This window comes from Miniopterus schreibersii, assembly GCF_964146895.1.
Source record: "Miniopterus schreibersii genome assembly, chromosome: 2".
NCBI lineage: Eukaryota > Metazoa > Chordata > Mammalia > Chiroptera > Miniopteridae > Miniopterus > Miniopterus schreibersii.
The window spans coordinates 186153696-186172800 of NC_138102.1; the positions used below are offsets into that span (position 1 = coordinate 186153696).

Genomic DNA, 19105 nt, shown 5'->3' on the forward strand with positions numbered 1-19105 from the left:
CTGCAGGGCAGGTAGTGGGGGAGGCATGTGGCCCGACGACTCCCACCTTCCTGCTTGGGTCCATGCTTCTGTTTTTATTTCCTGTATGGGCTCAGTGACAAGGCGGCAGGAAGTTCCGAGGACAAGGAGATGAGAGCGGGGCAGCTCCTTTCACTAAGCTAGCCCCTGCAGACATGTGTAGACAGACGGACGGGTGCATGTCAGCGTGAGTGCTGCTGAGGCAGAGCAGCACCTGTCAGGGTCCGTGCGCCTTCTGGGTGCTGTGCATGTGAAGCGTCCTGAACAGCAAAGCGCCCCGCTCCACGTGGGCCCTGTGGTAGTCTCCAGTCTACACGGGCATGTTTAGTCCCGCTGCTCTCTCTAGGGGTACATCCAGCGCATGGGTTTGTCTTGAGATGTGTGTGTTTGTGGGTAAAAACAGCCTAGTCATTTCCCAGCTCTCGTCTCTGCCTGTGCACAGCCTCGGGCCTGCTGCTGCCGCTTCTCTGCCTGAGCCTCACCGTCCGCAAATGGCGGCAATACCTCCCGCCTCCCTCCTCGCTGGGCGGCTAATGACTGAGTGCAGTCACGGTGCCGGGACGCCTTCGAGATAAAACCGCAGTGTACCCTTGCATTGTTATTACAGCTCAATGGCATTTATATTTAAATCGTTACTGTTGCAATAATCACACACCGTTTTGCCAATAAGACACAAAGCCCCTTTAGGAGAACATTCTAAAAGGATAGCATTTGGGGGGCTGGGCAGCAGAGTCTAATTCAGGGCCTTCGCAGTGCGTTTCATGGGTCATGTATTATGTATTTCCAAAGAATAATCGAGGGGTACAGTGTTGCCTGGGGCCGTGGGGACGGAAGACATGGAGTTGGAGTGGCTGGACTAAGCGATTGGGCGTCTGGATCAACAAGTTGCGTTGCACTCGGGTGGGGGCTGTCACCAGCCTTTGACGCTGGTTTTGCGCCTGTGGACTTGACTTTGTGATAATGTGTCATTGGGGCCCAGCGCCTCTGTCAGCTGTCCGGTTAGGGCAGAGATGTGTGGCGGGTGAGCATCTCGGAGGTGACTGATGGCTTTTCCTTTCAGAGCCACACAGAACACACAACCCTGATTGATAGCCAGCGGAATTTGTGCTGCGCGAAGCAGAAGGCTTCATGCAGAGCTTGTTCAGCAGGCAGTGCCTTTCCTTAGGCAACCTGACTCTCCAGTCCCTGGGGATGTGCAGGTGATGACTGGAGGCTGCGGTGTGGAGGGGACGTGTGGAAGTGGCTCATTTTGCCGGAAGTCACATCTGGCTTATTGGAATTGGACCAGTTACTACACTTAGAGCAGAAGTCAGCGAATGGAGGCTGGTTGCCATTAGTTTTGAAAACAAGGTGTGTGTGCTGAGCTGTACAGCACAGGGCACATGGACATTCAGTGGGTAGATGCCACCAGAGGCTCCATGAGTGGGCTCTATCCACGGTCGCTGCTGACCACTCCATATGCCCTTGATGCTGTGCAGCCCATGCACCCATCTGCAGTACTCCCTCCCCCAACGCTTTCTCCTTGGTAGGCTCCAGGATGGGGCCTCCGGGCCTTGCCACCCCTGGTCCCTCTGCCTGTCCTCAGGCCTGGGCTGCCCGTGTTCTCCCCTATTCTCATTCCCTACTCGGCTGACATCTCACTTACTGGTGGCTTCACCTCTCTGTGTACTTAGACATCTACCAGTCCTTTTAGTGAGTTTGTGACCCAAAACTATGCCAAATATTTTTCATGTCTCTCTGGGGAAAGGAGGCGTAGTTTCATCAGATTTGGATGGGGGAGAGCTGACCTGCAAGGCTAAGACCTAGTGCTCTCAGATAGTAAAAGTCCAGATCTGCCCCCGAGCTCCACCTCAGTGTCCAGCTGGCTCCTTGGCATCCCCTTGAAGGTACAGGAAGCATGGAGTCTGCCTCAGGGCAGATGCAGCATTGTCCTGCACCAGCTTCTTGCTGTGTTTTTTTGTCTCCCTGCAGCTGCAGCTTTTATAGAAAAGTTGTGAAAATGGTACAGCAGTTCCCATAGGCCCTGCTCCCTTTTCCCCGTGTTAACACCTCGCACTAGTTCACTTGTCTCAACTAAGGAGCCCATATTGATACACTGTTGTGACCAGTATTCAGATTTCCTTAGTTTTCACTACTTTCCTTCTTCTGTTCCAGGAGTCCTCCTGGCACACCACACGGCATTTAAACATCCTGTCTCCTTAGGCTCCTTTAGACTGTGATAGTTTCTGATGACCTTGAAAGTTTGAGTACTTGCCAGGTATTTTGTAGAACGTCCCTAAATTTGAGTTTGTCATGTTTTTCTTGTAATAAACCGGGATATGGATTTTTTGGAGGAATAACAAAGAACTAAAAACCCTTCTGATCACATCCTGTCAAGGGCACATGCTGTCCACCTGATGATCACTGTGGTGTTGACCTTGATCACCTGGCTGAGCTATGTCTGTCAGGCTTCTCCACTGTAAGCTACTTTTTTTTATCGCCCCGTCCATCTCTCCTCTGTGGCAAGAAGTCATGACGCACCCACACGGAGGGGTGGGACATGAAGCGCCATCTCCTTGAGGGCAGAGAGACTCCATAAGTTATTGAGACTCCTCTGTGTGAGAGATTTGTCTCCCCATTTGTTCATTTATTCAATCATTTATATCAGTAGGGACTCAGATATTTATTTTACACTTTGGGTGAGAGTCCAATCTGCATTTTCTGTTTTGTTGCTCAAATTGTTTCAGCTGTGGCCACTGGGCTCCCTTTCAGTTGGCACCTGGGTCCCCCTGACATACCCCATGGTTGATTGTGTGTGTGTGTGGAATTTCCCCAGAGCCCCAGTTCCTTTGATTGGAGAATGCACACTGAGATCTGTACGTGTGGTGTGCTCATTGCCAGTTATTTTTTAAAGAAATTATACATAAGGAAAAACGTTTTTTACATTTACCTTTATTTTTACTATTACCTGTGTTCCTCATTTCTTTCTATAGATCTGTATTTCTACATATCCTATTCCTTCTGCCTGAAGAATTTTCTTCAGCATTTTTTTGTAACGTAGCTTTTGTTTGTCTGAAAAAGAGTTTATTTCACTTTTCTTTGTGACAGATATTTTCACTGAGTGTAGAATTCTGGGTTGACAGTTTTTTCTTTCAGTGTATCAATGTCATTCCATTGTTAGCTGTCCTGCATAGTCTCTATAGGAAGTCTGCTGTGATTACTATTTACTATTTTTTTTCTCCACTTAGAATTTGGTGGAATTGCCTTGGAAGTTAACTAATTTCAATATTAGCATTTATTGACTATTTACTTGTATCGGCACTTTGTTAAGTTTGGTTCTCTGTGTGCATAGTCCTCTTAGCCACCTCGAAGGGGAGATAGTGTTATTTTTCTGTTTATAGGTAAAGAAGCTGAGGTTTGAAGATGTGAACTGATTTGCCTGACGCCACTTAGCCTAAATGTGGCAGAGCCCTGATTGCCTGACTCCAGAGCCTGCATTCTCAGCATTGCTCCCAGAGGTCAGACTCCAGGGTCAGATTGAGTGCCTCCCTAGTCTGTTAAAGTGCCGTCACCATAATAGGATGTGCATGGGCATTAGATTCCGGCAGACAGGCCTCAACTCCGTTTATGGCCAGCTGTTCACAGGCTGCATGACTGCACATGTCCTGTGGCCTTGCTGGGTTTGCCTTTTCACCTCCAAATCAGTGAGAGCAGCTGCTTTTTGCTCTGGGTGGGGTTAAGTAGAGTGATGCCTTACAGGTGAACCACATAGCTCTGGGCACTGCAGGTGGCAGGTGGAAGGGGTTGGGTTGCATTCTGCGCAGTGCCTGTCAGTGAATGAATGAGCTGGGTTTTTGCCCAGATTAGAAATCGCATTGACTTCCCAGTTTAAATGAGGTTGGGTTTCGCAGCACACATGCTAGTGTCCCACCCACATTCCTCCCGCTCTGGCTGGCTCCCACAGCAGGACTTATCATTCCAAAGCGTGGCCCTAATAGTGTCATCTCGGAAGGCATTAGGCGGCTTCCCGTAACTTCCTTATTCAGATACAGAGCGCTGCTACAGAGCCCTGACCTATTGTTCCCACTGGACTTTCTCCACTCCCTTACCCCTTCACCTTTGCCTGTGGTTCTGAGAACCTGCCTGTGGTTGTCCTGGCCTTAGGGCCTCTCTTCATTCAGCCTCCTTCTTTGGACTAAAACCCCATTCTCTAAGCCCAGCTGTATTAAAAGCAACAAAACCCCAGAAAACACTTTATCAACCATGAAGCCCTGGGGAAGCATCTGATGTTTTCATCCGGGCATCTGTCCACCTGCCTGTTCCACACACATGTTCACGTGCCTTCCCTGGGCTGAACACCATGCTGGGCCCTGGGCCTGGGTTCCTGCAGTACCCCAAGAACTCCTCATCTGGGAGTGGATTACAGGCCTGGCCTTCATTAGGAGAGATACAGGGCTTTCTGTCAGCCTGTGAGCAGTGTGCCTGTGAAGGGTGTGCCTGTGAGGGGTGGGACCGTGAGGGGTGAGCCCCAGGAGGACCTCTGTAGGGGGAGGGGCATGCAAAGCAGAGGAGAGGCACTGCGAGGCCTGGCAGTGACCACGGGGGTTCTTTCTGGTGAGTGTCAGGGCATGGACGGGGTCCAGACTGGCCAGAGTGGCCTCCGTGCAGAGAGCCTGTGGCCAGGCTGAAGGGCTTGGTTGGGCTGTGGGGACTGAGGGGCCCCGTAGAAGAGCAGTTTTAGTTAGGAGATCAAGGTGGCTGGATCTTTGGATTTTTAAAACTCTGCTTGTTTATTATTCAAGGCCTGAGTCATTGGCTCCCCCCTCCATGAAGCCTTCCTAAATCTCCCCCTCCAGGCAGGATGGGCTTCCCCTCCTTGGAGGCAGTGTGCGGTGGCCTCTCTTTCCATCCAGCCTCAGTCTGTATGTCTGTGGCACTCCTTAGGGGACTTTGTGTTGGGTGTGACTCCAGGTCTCAGGCTCACACTTTGTCAGGAAAGACCAATCAATGTTGACACAGTTACTCGATCATGACAGTGATACAGTTATTGCAAAGCACAAGGGAGAACAGAGTCGGGTGAGAAGTGCTTCTTCTAGGCAGCGTCCCCCGAGGCGTTCCGTGAGCCCCCCAGACTTTCTCACCCTCCCCCCCATGAAAGGCACGAACACTGTGACGTGAGAGCAGGGTGGTGTCACCTGCACCCTGGCACATGGGCTGTGACCAATAAAGGGAAGCTGTCGTAGTAGGTCCTGAGTGCTGCCTTCCCTTGCTATCCGTTCTCACGTGATTGCCTGACAGCAGGCGTCCAGTGTCCTCTGCACCTGCACCAGCCCCGGGTTCTGGCAGAGGGAGGACTTGGGACGCTGAGCCATGGGTTGGAGGAGGGGCAGACCTGCACTAGCCGCACACGGTTCAGCACTCGTGTCTCCATTCTTGCTCCTCTGGGCCAGAGTGAAATGGGCCACCTGCCCGTTAGGGATCTAGTTGGAGAGAATGCTGTGCAGTGTGATACAGTGGTTTCTTGGCATGTTTTTTTGGGCATAAATTAGAATGCTTCTGAGTGTTACACCCGGACGAAATGGAAATGACTGGGCCCAGGGCAGGACCAGCAGGCCTCCTGGGGGTCCAGGGAGGTTTCTGAGCAGCCTCGGCAACGAAGGGGTTATCCTGCCGGTTTTGTTGAACCACAAAATGTTATTTATAACCCATGTCAGGAGCAATTAAACTGATTGATGGTTAAGAAAGTTTAATAGTTGAATAATAAGATGAGGTTCTTGACAGCTCTTTTTCTCATTGGAAGCATATTGATGCGTCTGATAGCAGTGTGAGGGACGGGCCTCGGAGCCTGTTGTGTAATTAGGTGCTGCCCATGTGACACTTGGTCTAGTGCCACACGGTGTGCCACTTATAGAAAATTAAAATACCAATTATGATTTTTTGATTTATTGTTGAAGTGGTTTGTTAATTTTGACTCACTCCAAGCAGGGTTAATTAGTACATATTGATATATTTGATTAAAAGTACACTAAGTGGAGTTGAGTAAGAAAGGTCAAACAAAATGAATTATTTTCCAGGCACCCCAGGTGGTATCTAGTTCCCATTTCTCTCCTGCTCACGTGACGAGGGGCTTCACATTGACGAGGTGCTTGCTGCGGTGGCAGCTCCTTAGGCACTGGCCCTGCCGAGTGGCACTGGCCTTCAGAGGCCACCTTTGCTTGCTCCCTGCACGGGTGGGGTGGTTGTTGGTAGAATTTATCTTTAGGAAACATTTCTTACATTTGTGAAGAGCAAACAGATTAAAAAAAAAATTCGTTTTGGAAAGAAGAGATGTTACAAAGTAGGGAACACAAATGACTAATAAACATTAAAAAAACCCCAGCCAGCTTCACAAGTAATGAAAATGCAAATTGAACCAATAATGCAGTTCTATTTTTGTCTATCAAATTAGCAAAGATTAGAAAAGATAATCCTCAGTTCCTTTCAGGTGAGGGAGACTGACACCCTGTCATCTTCTGGAGAGTCAGCCTCCTGGAGAGCCTGGTGCCGATGGGAAGCCTGGTGCCTCCACGTCTCAGATGCTCTCATGTCCAGGTGTGAGCCCCGCACCAGCCCCGTGCCCAGCACACAGGTGGTCCTGGTGTGAGCCCTGCACCAGCCCTGTGCCCAGCACAGAGGTTGTTCTGCCCACACCAGCCCTGTGCCCAGCACAGGGGAAGCTCACACCAGCTGTGGTGCCTTAAACACGATTCCATAAAAAACACTTTTCAGTATGTCACAGTGACCAGGATATAAATAAAAATAATAATAGGACATGAAACTTTATCTGAGGCCTCAGTTCTGGTTTATTATAATTGTGTGTGTCTGTGTGACTTATGGGCTAACCCCCCCCAATTCAGTGCTGAGGTCTCCCCACTGCACCTCAGAACATGACTGTATTTGGTCCTTACAGAGGTGACTAGGGTGGGCCCTGATCCAGTGTGACTGGTGTCCACATACGAAGAGGAGGTCAGGACACATACACAGAGGGGCCGTGCAAGGACACGGGGAGGCGGCGGTGTCCACACGCCGAGGAGAGGCCCGCAGTGCAGGCGCTTACTCGGCAGACACTCGCTTCTCCACAGTCGTGATCGACCCGGCACTCGCATGGCGGGCTCCACCCGGATGCGCTTTCACTGGTGCTCTCTGCTCTCTCCTGTGCTTTCCCTCTTTTTAAATTCTCATTTATTTATTCACTTATTCATTCATTCATTCATCATTTATTTCATCTTTATTGATTTCAGAGAGAGGAAAGGAGAGGGAGAGATAGAAACATCAGTGATGAGAGAGTCATTGATCGGCTGCCTCCTGCACGCCCCCGACTGGGGATCGAGCCCAGGGCCTGCAACCAGGGCCTGTGCCCTGACCCGGAATCGAACCGCGACCTCCTGGATCCTAGTCCGATGCTGAGCCACGCCCAGCTGGGCTGCTTTCCCTCTTGTCTGCCTTGTTTACCAGAGTCACGCGTGGCTAGAGAGACCACCTCCCTGTCTGTGGAGACGGCTGGACTAACCAGACAGAAGAGGGCCCCTCCTCTTCGGGGGTCAGCCTGGTCACCCTCCGGTTGAGGGGTTGAAGTCTGCTTCTCGGAGTGGCCTTGGGGAGCATGAGGAAGTCGTCCATAGTCTGGGAGGTGTCTTGTTCCGCGCAGTGGTGGGGCATGCGGCCAGTGGGAGGGCCTGAGGGGCCTGAGTGGGACCTGTGGCGAGGCTGAGGCCCTTCTCCTCACTTCTTGGATGAGACTGTGATGAGAAGTCCACCCCTGTTCCTCTGTTCTGCTGGTGAGTCCTGGAGCAGGTCCAGCCTGAACCAGGCCCAGAAGGATGCGTGCCAGCTGGGCAGGTTGAGAGGAAGGGGCCAGGAGGCAGGGCAGTCAGCGGGGGCCTCGCTCTGACACCCGCAGGGAACCGCGGAGGCTCTGTGGTCCGGGTCACGTTGGGCTCTCTGCCTTCCAACCAGCTGTCCTTCGTGCAGCCACCAAATGCCAAGCTCTGTGGGACCTGATGAGAGCACCCTGCTCTTCCCCTGCACACGTGACAGTGTAGAGAGAAACAGAGTCGGCGCAGATGAGGCCTGGAGGGTGAGGCTCCGTGGGGAACCCAGAGTGGGGACAGGCAGCCTGCTGAGCTCTGCTGGGCGCGGGGAGGCCACCCTGGGGGAGCCGGGTAGGAGGCTGTGCAGAGGCGCTGTCCGGTCCGAAGGGGAGATGTCCTTACTGTGGCCAGAGACCAGTGTGCCTCCCCAGAGAGGGACAGCCATTGAGATGCGGGAAAGCGGCTCCGACCAAGGCCATGGGCAGGCCCTTTTGTAAAGGGGCTCTCCGTGTGGGAGGAGGGTGGATTGGAGGGGGAGACCCAGGACTGCATCTGCCTCCCCCTGACTGTGGGAGACCCCGCGTAGGGCACCCACATTTGCGTGTCGTGGGGGCTGGCCTGCATCCCAGGTTGGGGAAAGTCTGGGCAGGAGGGTGCAGCTCCTAGAGGGAAAAGCCTGGGACAGGAGCTGAGGGGGTGGCACGGTCCTGGTGGCTGTCCCCAGTGAGTGCTGAGGTTGGAGCCCCCCATTGCAGGGTGCTTGGGGTGGTGGGGGAGGGGAGCCACTGCGAGTTGCCTGTGGCAGGAGAAGTTTGGTCCTTGTCATTTGGGGTCTCTTGTAGGGTCCTGAAGCTGATAGGTCTGGCCAAACCCTGCCATCTTGCCTAGTGGACAGAGCAAACAGTCCTGGTTTTGTCCTTGATCTGTGGCTTGTCTGCCGACGTCCCATCACTGACTGAGCACCTGTGTTTGGCTGCAGGTTTTCCACCCCGTGACCGACTCGGGAACTGTGAAGGTGGCTAGTCTGTAACCTTGAGTTGGATATTATTTATATTAGAATTAAACATTCTTGCCGCTAATCCAATTTCATCACAACATTAGTTGTTTTTGCTGAGCCAGAGGTTTATGAATTTATAGTCTGGAGTTGTGGCTCCACTCTCACCAAGCAGGACTGTGTTCTCTGTGTGGGATCTAAGAACTCTGTAATTAAGTGCTAGAATCTCCGTCACCCACTGCCAGGTTTCCAGCTTAGATCTCCCGAGTTGGGCGGTGCAGATTAGACCGCAGAGCGATTCCGGCAGCTTGTAAGGACTGGAGAACACTGGTGATTTCAGTTAAGCTCCTAATTACGCGAAGAGGCTCATTGTGGGGCTTGTGCCTGGAAGTGACTAATGTCCTAACAACTGGAGTCGTCCCTCGCTCCCACCCTCCTGCTCACCAGCAGGTGTCAGCTCAGTTACTGCCGAGGCTGTGTCCCTCGAGGCATGTGTCTTAAGCGTGTGTGGTGGTCAGTGTCCTGGATGCCTTCGAATTCCCAGGCACCGTCACACTGACATCTCCCCATTCTGGTTCTCAGGCTGCTTATCAGCCTCACCACGAGGGACTGAGCTGTCTGTGTCAGGCTTTGTACCTGCCAGCACCCCTCTCGCAGCAAGATGTTCCTCCAGCTGGCTGCCTGCTCCTGAGCAGAGGAGCCTTTGGGAGATAGCCCCCTTGGGAGACCAGAGCTTGGGTGGGCTTGCTGTCACGGCTCTTTTCCACATGATGGGAGGGAACACAAGCCATGTTTTGTGACTGAGGGATTGTTTTTTCATCAGTGAAGTTACACTTTTCTAGATTTGTGTCTGCACAGGGGGATCAGGAAGCGGTGGCTCGTTCCTCCCGTCCCACTGTCAGAGGCCCCGTGACCTGCCCATCTCAGGGTGGCAGTGAAGCCCAGGCAGAGAGCACTGGCTCTGATTTCAGATGTGACCTGGCTGTGCCCTTCCTGGCGCAGTGCCCACTGGCAGGCCTCGTCTGTCAGGCGGGGACCTTGCTCAGTGGGGTTCAGATGAAATGGGCCAGCACTAGAGGATGCACCGAGGACACAGAGCTGTGGTCTGTCCGTCAGTGGAGGCAGCATTCTTCTCGCCTAGGCAGCTCTCCTGGGTGGGCAGCCCTCGTCTCCAGAGCGCCCTGGGCTTGAGCCCAGCAGCCTTTATCCACCGACCTGGTCTGTCTTCTGGACCTGGAAACGTGGACCGAAACTTTCAGCTCTTTATTTATCTAAGACAGCTTTTTGTGGCCAGGGCTGCCTTTTCATGCTTGTGTCCCCAGAGTACAGGGCCTGGGCCCTGAAGGGTGGTGTCGTGGAGACTGTGGGCCAGAGGGGCTGGGAGCAGCCCCAACACAGGATTACACCTGACGTTAGTGTTTGATTAATGGAGAAAGTAAGACAGAATATAGTCAAACTTCTGGTGAAACAGGTTGGTTTAAATTCCATTATTTGAAATACATGTTTGGCTGAATGTTGCCTTCAGGGCCCAGTCAGTCCACCTGGCCCGAGCCAGTTGTGTCTAGGACCAAGTCCAGGGGTGCCCTGCATGGTGCTCACCTCCTGCCTCCAGATGGAGTGTGGAACATCTTCATGGGTGGGTAGGAGAGAGCTAAGTCTAAATCCACAAGGCTGGCAGACAGCACATGAGAGCCCCTGAGAGCCCTGCAGCATTGTTACTTGGGCCCCTGTAGCCTCATTACTTAGAGTAACCCGGCAGCATTGTTACTCAGGCCCCCACAACATCATTACTCAGGCTCACCCTGCAGCATTGTTACTCAGGCCCCCACAACATCGTTACTCAGGCTCACCCGGCAGCATTGTTACTCAGGCCCCCACAACATCATTACTCAGGCTCACCCTGCAGCATTGTTCCTTAGGCCCCCACAACATCATTACTCAGGCTTACCCGGCAGCATTGTTACTCAGGCCCCCACAACATCATTACTCAGGCTCACCCTGCAGCATCGTTACTCAGGCTCACCCTGCAGCATTGTTACTCAGGCTCACCCGGCAGCATTGTTACTTAGGCCCCTGCAGCATCGTTACTTAGGCTACTAGGAAGACAACACCTCCCACTGAGGCTGCCATGCTGGGCCTCCAGGCAGGGCCCTGGCTGCTGAGCACACAGCCTGGGTCTGAGGAATAACCTCACCCCCTCGCCCACACCCTCCCCCATCTTCATATCCCAGTGGCTCTGACACTTTAACATTTATGTTTTCAGTTTTACAGCTGTTTTACTTGTGAAGATGCTGTGCACATTTGCAAAATAAAGCAAAAGTAAATAAGATAGGATACACAATTTTTTAGACAGGTATGAGCATTATGCTTGGTGACAGCAATTTTTGTAAGGATCTAAAAATAGTTTGTTCACATGCCTGATAGGCCTTTTCGATTAGGCATCTGTTTTGCATTTTTAAACCTTTAAGTTATGTTTCCTCATTAGGTTTTCATTCTTGAGAAAGGGAATGCTGTGGCCTCATAGCCCAGTCTTTCTCTCAAACTCCTGCCTTCCTGCTTCCTTGGGTCTCTGCTCATCGCATTGAAGGGTGTACCTGCCGTGACTTTGGAACTTCTGACCTTGGGAATAGGTTTTTAGAGGAATTATCACTGAATGCATATGTAAATATCTTAGAAACTGAATTTTAAAATGTTGTGGAGAACTTTCAGACCTCCGTTAGGAATACGTAATAAAGGTTGGTTCTCTCTTATTAGGATGTGCGGTGCGGGAGCAGCAGTCATTTACAATATATTAATTATGCTAATTAATCGGAGAGGATTCAGAATATTAACTATCTGCATCTGATTAGGTATTAAAATTGAGAACCATTAAGTAATGAGGTGGAGGAGACACGAATCATCTCCTTAGAGCAAGAAAAATGGGGCCTGAGAGGTGACAGAAGAGCACAGACCTCGCGTGGCCCGCCCGTGGTATTGCCCGTGTCGCTGTCCCCTGGGTTAACTCTCAGCCTTTCCCGTGCCCTGCAGAGGAAGCGGATGTGGACATTGCCGATGTGTCCCGCGTGCCCGCGGACGTGCTGCGCAATGTGGAGGCCGACACGTACTGGTGCATGAGCAAGCTGCTGGACGGCATTCAGGTGAGCAGGGCTGGCGGGCTGGTGCGCACCCGTGGGCCGAGCCGGGGACAGCAGCTCCTGGTCTCAGCGCGGCCATTCCTGCAGCTGGAGCGGAGCACACCCCTCAGGGAAATGGTGTGGGAGTGCGTGTGTGCGTGCAGGTGCCTCCGAAGGATCCACACGCTGAGTGCTCTCTGCTGGGTGCGGGGTGCTGAGCTCCACCCCTGGGGAAGGAGAGGGAAGTGAGGCGAGCGGCCTGTCCAAGGGGTGCTCCCGGGACAGGGTGGACACGTAAGGGCCGCTTGATGAGGAATGAGACCTGTGCTCCTGAGGACTGGTAGGTGGGGCAGAGTGAGGCTTGGAGGAGGGACAGTTAATTTTGCCGGCAGAGCAGGGTCTGGTTGTGAAAGTTTCTGAGGGACCAGTGTCCAGGGTTCATTCTGATCCCTTGGTTGGACTTTTGCAAGGATGGCTGCTGTGGGGGGGAGGCCATGTGGTTTGTGCTCATCCAGGACCCTTTGTCTCGTCAGAGAGGGTGGTTCCTCCTGAACAGAGATGGGACGGGTCGCCCTTGTCACGTACCTTTTCCTTCGGAGCCTGGCTTCTGAGCCGTGGACATAGCAGGTGTTTCTGATGCTACCAGCTGGGATGTCTCAGCCCCGCTACTTGATCTGAAACAGTGGCAGTGAGGCCTGTAGGATGCAGTGTGTAGGCTTAGGCCCGAGGTTTCATTGAAAGATGCCAGCTGAGTTCTGTGTAAGGGCTAGGGTTAGGGTTAGGGTTAGCACTCGGATACTGACGAGGATGGGAGCCCTGTGGGTGCTGGGGGAACGGAGCCTGTGCCCCTGGCCGCCTCCTCTGGCCGCCCCCACACCGTGTATGGGACAGTCTGTCCACCAGACAGCGTTTGGCCTGCACGTCAATTCATCATTTTCCTACTTTGTAAATATTTTCATATTTTTAAAAAAGTCTCTCAAAACTTCAGAGTTTTCCGCACTTAGAAAAGGGGTTGAATTATAATGTGAAACATCTTAAACTCCATGTGCCGCTCCTATGGTCATGAGTGATGGAGCTTCTGCCATTTCAGTGCAGGGTCACCCGGCGCCCGTCTGTGGGTAGATTCAGCTGTGCGATGAGATCAATGCCGTGCTTCACTTCTGAGCTCGCTGGCTGAGGGGATGGCTTCCTGATGAGGGTGACGCATGGAATGTGCATGCTCTCCTGTGTGCGTGCTCGTGGGTCAGCTGCTCGCAGGTGTGCAGTGGGAGAGGGGCGTGCAGCTGCTCGCAGGTGTGCAGTGAGAGAGGGGCGTGCAGCTGCTCGCAGGTGTGCAGTGGGAGAGGGGCGTGCAGCTGCTCGCAGGTGTGCAGTGGGAGAGGGGCGTGCAGCTGCTCGCAGGTGTGTAGTGGGAGAGGGGCGTGCAGCTGCTCGCAGGTGTGTAGTGGGAGAGGGGCGTGCAGCTGCTCGCAGGTGTGTAGTGGGAGAGGGGCGTGCAGCTGCTCGCAGGTGTGTAGTGGGAGAGGGATGTGAAGCTGCTCTCAGGTGTGCAGTGGGAGAGGGGCGTGCAGCTGTTTGCAGGTGTGCAGTGGGAGAGGGGCGTGCAGCTGTTTGCAGGTGTGCAGTGGGAGAGGGGCGTGCAGCTGTTTGCAGGTGTGCAGTGGGAGAGGGGCGTGCAGCTGCTCGCAGGTGTGCAGTGGGAGAGGGGCGTGCAGCTGCTCGCAGGTGTGTAGTGGGAGAGGTTCATGCAGCTGCTCGCAGGTGTGCAGTGGGAGAGGACATGCTTCTGCTTGCAGGTGTGCAGTGGGAGAGGGACGTGCTTCTGCTTGCAGGTGTGCAGTGGGAGAGGGGCATGCAGCTGCTCGCAGGTGTGCAGTGGGAGAGGGGCGTGCAGCTGTTTGCAGGTGTGCAGTGGGAGAGGGGCATGCAGCTGCTCGCAGGTGTGCAGTGGGAGAGGTTCATGCAGCTGCTCGCAGGTGTGCAGTGGGAGAGGGACGTGCTTCTGCTCGCAGGTGTGCAGTGGGAGAGGTTCATGCAGCTGTTTGCAGGTGTGTAGTGGGAGAGGGGCGTGCAGCTGCTCGCAGGTGTGTAGTGGGAGAAGGGAAGAGGATTTCATTACCTTTCAGGTGTGTGTGCACATTTTCTTCAATTCTAGACAACTTTACAAATGCAATGCGATTGGCCTGTTTGGCACTTTGGGTCTTTCACCCATGTTTGGTTTCGTGACATTGCCTGTGGTCGTACGGGAGAGAAGGGATGGTGAGGTGAGCACATCTACCTGTGGGCATGTTTCCCCACACAGCTTTGAAACCACATTTTTTAGTGTGACCACTATCTCATAAGGAGCACATCTCTGGCCCAGAGTGGCAGATGAAAGTTCTCCAAAATGAAGATTTTGGCTTAAAAGCCCAAATATTGTTAACAAATACCGTCACTTATTTTCCTTGAATCAACAGGCTGACTTCGTTGATTTTTGAGGAATCGTCTTCCGAATTCTCACGTGTTATTAACCAGTTTGCCTTTTAGCGCTTCTTTTGAGTACAAAGGAGGTTTCTGGAAACGTGTCTATCAGCTCACAGCTCAGACAGCTGCAGCGCGAGCTTTGCTTGAAGAAGTTGTGGTTCCTGGTGCACTTCTCAGGTTCCGTGTGTGCTTCCCGTTTGCCCTCAGAATGTTGAAAAGATGTCTACTCAGGGGTCAAGAGTTTACCCTCAAGTTAAGAGCTTTTCCTACATCATCAGTTGAAATTGCTTCTTGCCCTGCTGGGAGTGTCTGGGCATTAAGAAAGCAGTTTGGCGGCCCTGCCTTGATTTATGCCGGCGCCAGCATTTTCACTCACCACCACTTGGGTACCACGAGTGCAGGTGCCCACACAGTGACAGAAGCAGATGATGTCTGGCATTACTGTGAAAGCAGTTCTGATGTCACAGGCCACTTGAAAGGGCCTCAGGCACGCAGCTGTTGGCTGGCCACCTGGAGGACCACGGCCCTTGAGGGAGGCTCCCACACAGGCCTGTGGATTTCTCCCGGAAAAGCCCCCGAAGATGAGCTCACCGTAGGGAGAGTACAAAGCCCAGAAGCGTGCGCCGAGCAAACAGTGGTGCTGAGTCGGGAGGAGCGATTCCCTGGGCCCCGAGATGCTTGGGCTGCTGTGAAGGAGCCCGAAGAACTTGCAGGTTTCAGGGGCTTCAGGTAGAGGAGGGTTTATAACGAAGGGAAGATGCAGCAGACAGAGCTCGCAGATTTAAAAAGAACCAAACGACTCCTAGCAACCTGACTATAGCTGGTGAAGCTTCGTCTGACACAATGGAAGAGAGGAGTTAAAGGAGCAAGGACGAAATGAGGAGGCCGCCCGAGAAATAGAAAGGCGGAAGTGAGGTCAGGACGTGAGGGCGGAAAGCGGGTCCAGAAAGAGAAAATGCGCTGGGGAAAACCAGCGTTCATAAACGCTGTGGCCGAGAACATTCCAGCGCCGCCGAAGACACCGTTCCTTACATTCAGGAAACAAGAAAGCCTCAAGAAAGAGGAATTAAAATGTCACACAGAGAGGGAAACCACTAAATATGAGAACATCTTGTAGGAAAGGCCAGTGACCTACCAGTAAAACCTGAGATGGACAGTTGGGTGGAAAACAGGCCGCCCCGGAAACAGCAGAGGACGTGTGGTGTTCTGAAGGGAAATACTGTTAGGCGAGGCTGGATTTTGTTAAAAGTAGCATTCAGCGATGTGCTATCTATAAGACTCTCACCTCAAACATAAGATTACAAAAAGGCACAAAGGAAAGGTTGGGAGAAAGGCAGCAGATAAATAGGAACCAAAGTAATAGTTATGTAGCTATGTAGCTCTTATGTAGCAAGTAGATGAAATAGATCTGAAGCTAAAAAGCATTGTTTGGGATAAAGAGTATCCCTGCCTAGTGATAAGTGGATACATTTCCCAGGGAAGGTCCAATCCCTAAGTACCTCTGACAACACATCTGTGTGTGTACATAAGTGTAACTTGAGTGTGGGGTGGGAGGTGAGGATCAGGGCAAAAATTACTAGAAGACATTGTCAGTGCCAGACACTATTCTGAGTTCTTTGAACTGTTAACTTGTTTGTATTACCTCAGTTTCCCACCGCACATCCGTAAGGTGTATTCCGTCCTGTGACTGGTACGGTGCCAGATTGGAATTCAGACCCACGGTCTGGCTCTCCTGCCACTCAGTAACCCATCGGCCACGCCGACAGGAGTTGGTAAGATTGTGGATATTATGCCACAGTTAGTGAGCTTAGGCTGGTGCCATCTCTGGACCCACATTCAGCTCAGAGGAGTACTCGTGCTTTCCCAGGGTGCGTGGAACATTTATGAAAACACCTTACCAGCAGTTACCAGGGAGCCACGTGGACGGGGGCATGGCATTCTACGCAGTGGCGCCTCCATGACCTGGCTCACCCAGCTCACTTAGGGAAGGAGCGTGGGCCAGAGCCACTCTGTTTGGGAGATGGTTTTGGTGTAGATCACAGGAGCCCCGCTCTCTTTACAAAGGACCGTCCTCCAGCAGGGTGTAGGTGTTGGGGCCTCAGGAGAGCGGGTGTCCAGTTCGGCGCTCTGCAGGTGTGTTGCCCCTGCCTCCTGGGGGGGCCAAGCAGCGTCCAGTCCGAGTTCCAGGCAGGCGAGGTCTCCTGAGGCTTCAGAGGGTTATTGCTGCTTCCACAGTCTTTTCATTTCATTGAGAACACGGTGGCAGAGTCGTTGGGGAGTGACTGCTCTGGAATTATGGTTGTAGCTGCATATCGGTCCACCCTGAAGTCACACTGCTGCTCTCAGACTCCATCACCTAAGAGGACAGCCTCTGAGCAGGAAAGGACCTCCGCCTTTATAATTAGTCATTACGTTTCCTTTCCTGGGGCAAGCATTATTCAAGTCTGAGAACTGGTTGGGGTGGGAGTGATGGGAATGTTGGGGAAAGGGACTGTGTGATCTCGGAACTTGTCGGAAGGGCCTGAAGTGTGGTGGTGCAGCCAGTCAGTGACTTGGTGGGAGAAAGGCTGGGACCACAGGCCTGTAATAGGGCTGGGGTGGGCATGGGGGGCATCCCTCAGATACAGCTGTGTGAGTTAGCTACCGCAGATAGTGCCAGCAGGGAGAAAGGGGACAGCCCTGTCACAGGACACCAGAGCCTGTTCAGGGAGTCCTTGGAGAAGTTTACGCTCCAGAAAGGCAAGTGTAGATGGCTCAGGATCCTCAGGAAAAGCTGAGACGGCCAGAACCTGGGACCAGCCCGGGACATTATCTCAGCTCAGAGGAAAGGGAGCGCCAGGGCCTGCTCTGGTGCTTGGAGGGTGGCAGAGAGAGAGCTCGCCCGTCCTGATTGGCTCTCCGTTAGCGCAGCCCAGCATGGCGGAGAGGCAAGCGGCGGCCTGGCGCCCGGTGTGGGTGGGAGAGGCAGGCGGCGGCCCGGCGCCCGGCTTGGCTGGGAGAGAGGGTGGCTGAGGCAGGTGCGCCCCGCCCCGCGTGCGGCTGAGTCACGCTCTGTGGGGAGGCGCCTGGGAGCTGTGACTCGGAGCCCCGGTCGATACATCGAACACTCCTGGAAACATTGTACGAAGGTTTGTTAAACAGACAGGAATGTGTCAGGTACAGGCTGCCGCGGAAGAGTCATTAAGGATGAGTCACTGAGCAGCAACTTAAAAATGAAAATTGAAAAAACAATTTACAGTGGCCCTGAGAAACGTAAAATCCATGCTGTTACCCCAGCGAACAGTTCATTCCTTTCAATGACCAAGTAGCACTCCTCTCTGTGACGATGTCCCCGTTGGCTGGGGGAGCCCAGGCCGCCCTGGGCCGTGGCTGTGTGAGTGCAGTTTCTGTGATGCTCACGGAGCCTGTTCTTGCTGGCGTGTGATTCATTGTTCTTGGGTCAGTACCCAGAGTGGACTTGCGGGGTCATGCCGTGGGAGCACATGCTGCTTTCATGACAAACAGCCAGACCTTCCCGCAGGTTGGTTGTGCTGTTTGTTTTGCACACCCGTCAACACTGCATCAGGTCTGGCATTTTTCTTTATGCTGGGCAGCAGTCCTTTGTTGAGATACATATTTTTTGAGAATATTTTCCCCAAGTTTGTGGCTTGTCAGTTCTTTTTTTTTTTTTTTTTTTTTTTTTAAACCAGTGTTTTCTGAAGAGCAGAACATTTTAATTTTGATGACATGTACCTTACCATTCTGTTTCCTCTGTGTCCCAACTAAAAACCCGTTGTTTACTGCCAGGGAGCCAGGGTCTTCTCTTGTGTTTCCCTTCTAGGAACTTTGTAACTTTAGTTCTTACTTTGGGTCTGTAATTCAGTTTGACTTGAATTTTTCCATACAGTATAAGGAAGGACCCCGGTTCATCTCTCAAAAGTAGATTTCCTAGGTTTACACAGCGCTGCGTGTTGGAAACAGCTCTGTTTCCAGATTAGATTGCTTTGGTACCGTTTCTGAAAATTAGTGCGATGCTCGCTGTTAGCTTTCTGCAGGTGCCCTTCCTCAGTGGTGGTTGACAGGCGTGCCGCAGGCGGAGCCTGGGTTATCTGCCAGGCCCTCGCCCTGAGGCGTGCGGGCGCGGGGTGGGGTACGAGGCTGGGCTCCGAGGCTGTGGGGAGAAAGGCAGGAAGACGGTCGGCTGCGACCTGAACAGCTGAGTTAGTATGTTTGCCTCCTGTCGATATGCTCATTCTGCTCGTGGTGAAGGACGTTGATTCACTTGGATGGTTCGGGCCACCTGTATTCCTGAGCTGAGCCCACCTGGCCTGAAATCTTAGCCTTTCTACATAGCTCTAGATCCTCCGTGGTGGTAAGGTACCCAAGGATTTCCACGTCCCTGTGAGGAACACCGGCTTCCAGCTTCCCTCCTTGTCTGCTTCTGTTTTGGATTTAGGAAGACGGTGGCCTCAGGAGGTGCTCCTGTAACTCCTGAAAGTGTTTGAAGATCGGTACTGTTTCTTCCGTAAACCTTTGATAGGATCCAACAGTGCAGCCATCCTGGCCCGGAACTTTCTCGGTGGAAACTTTAACTTTGGATTCAGTTTCTGCCCTGGGTGGGGCTCCAGAGTTTCTGTCTCTTCCCTTGTCAGTTTTCATACTGTGTGTCTTTTACAGAATTTTGCCGTTTTAAACAAGTTGTATAATTT

The 19105-nt window shown here is 52.7% G+C and overlaps 1 protein-coding gene across 1 annotated transcript in view; it reads left to right on the forward strand.

Annotated features, from left to right (window-relative positions):
* TBC1D22A (TBC1 domain family member 22A) overlaps positions 1-19105 on the forward strand; it is a 146342-nt gene that overhangs the window by 74679 nt on the left and 52558 nt on the right. Inside the window, exon 9 of the mRNA XM_081127383.1 lies at positions 11869-11978. Coding sequence (XP_080983509.1) covers positions 11869-11978 — 110 coding nt within the window. The remainder of the gene's footprint in view (positions 1-11868; positions 11979-19105) is intronic.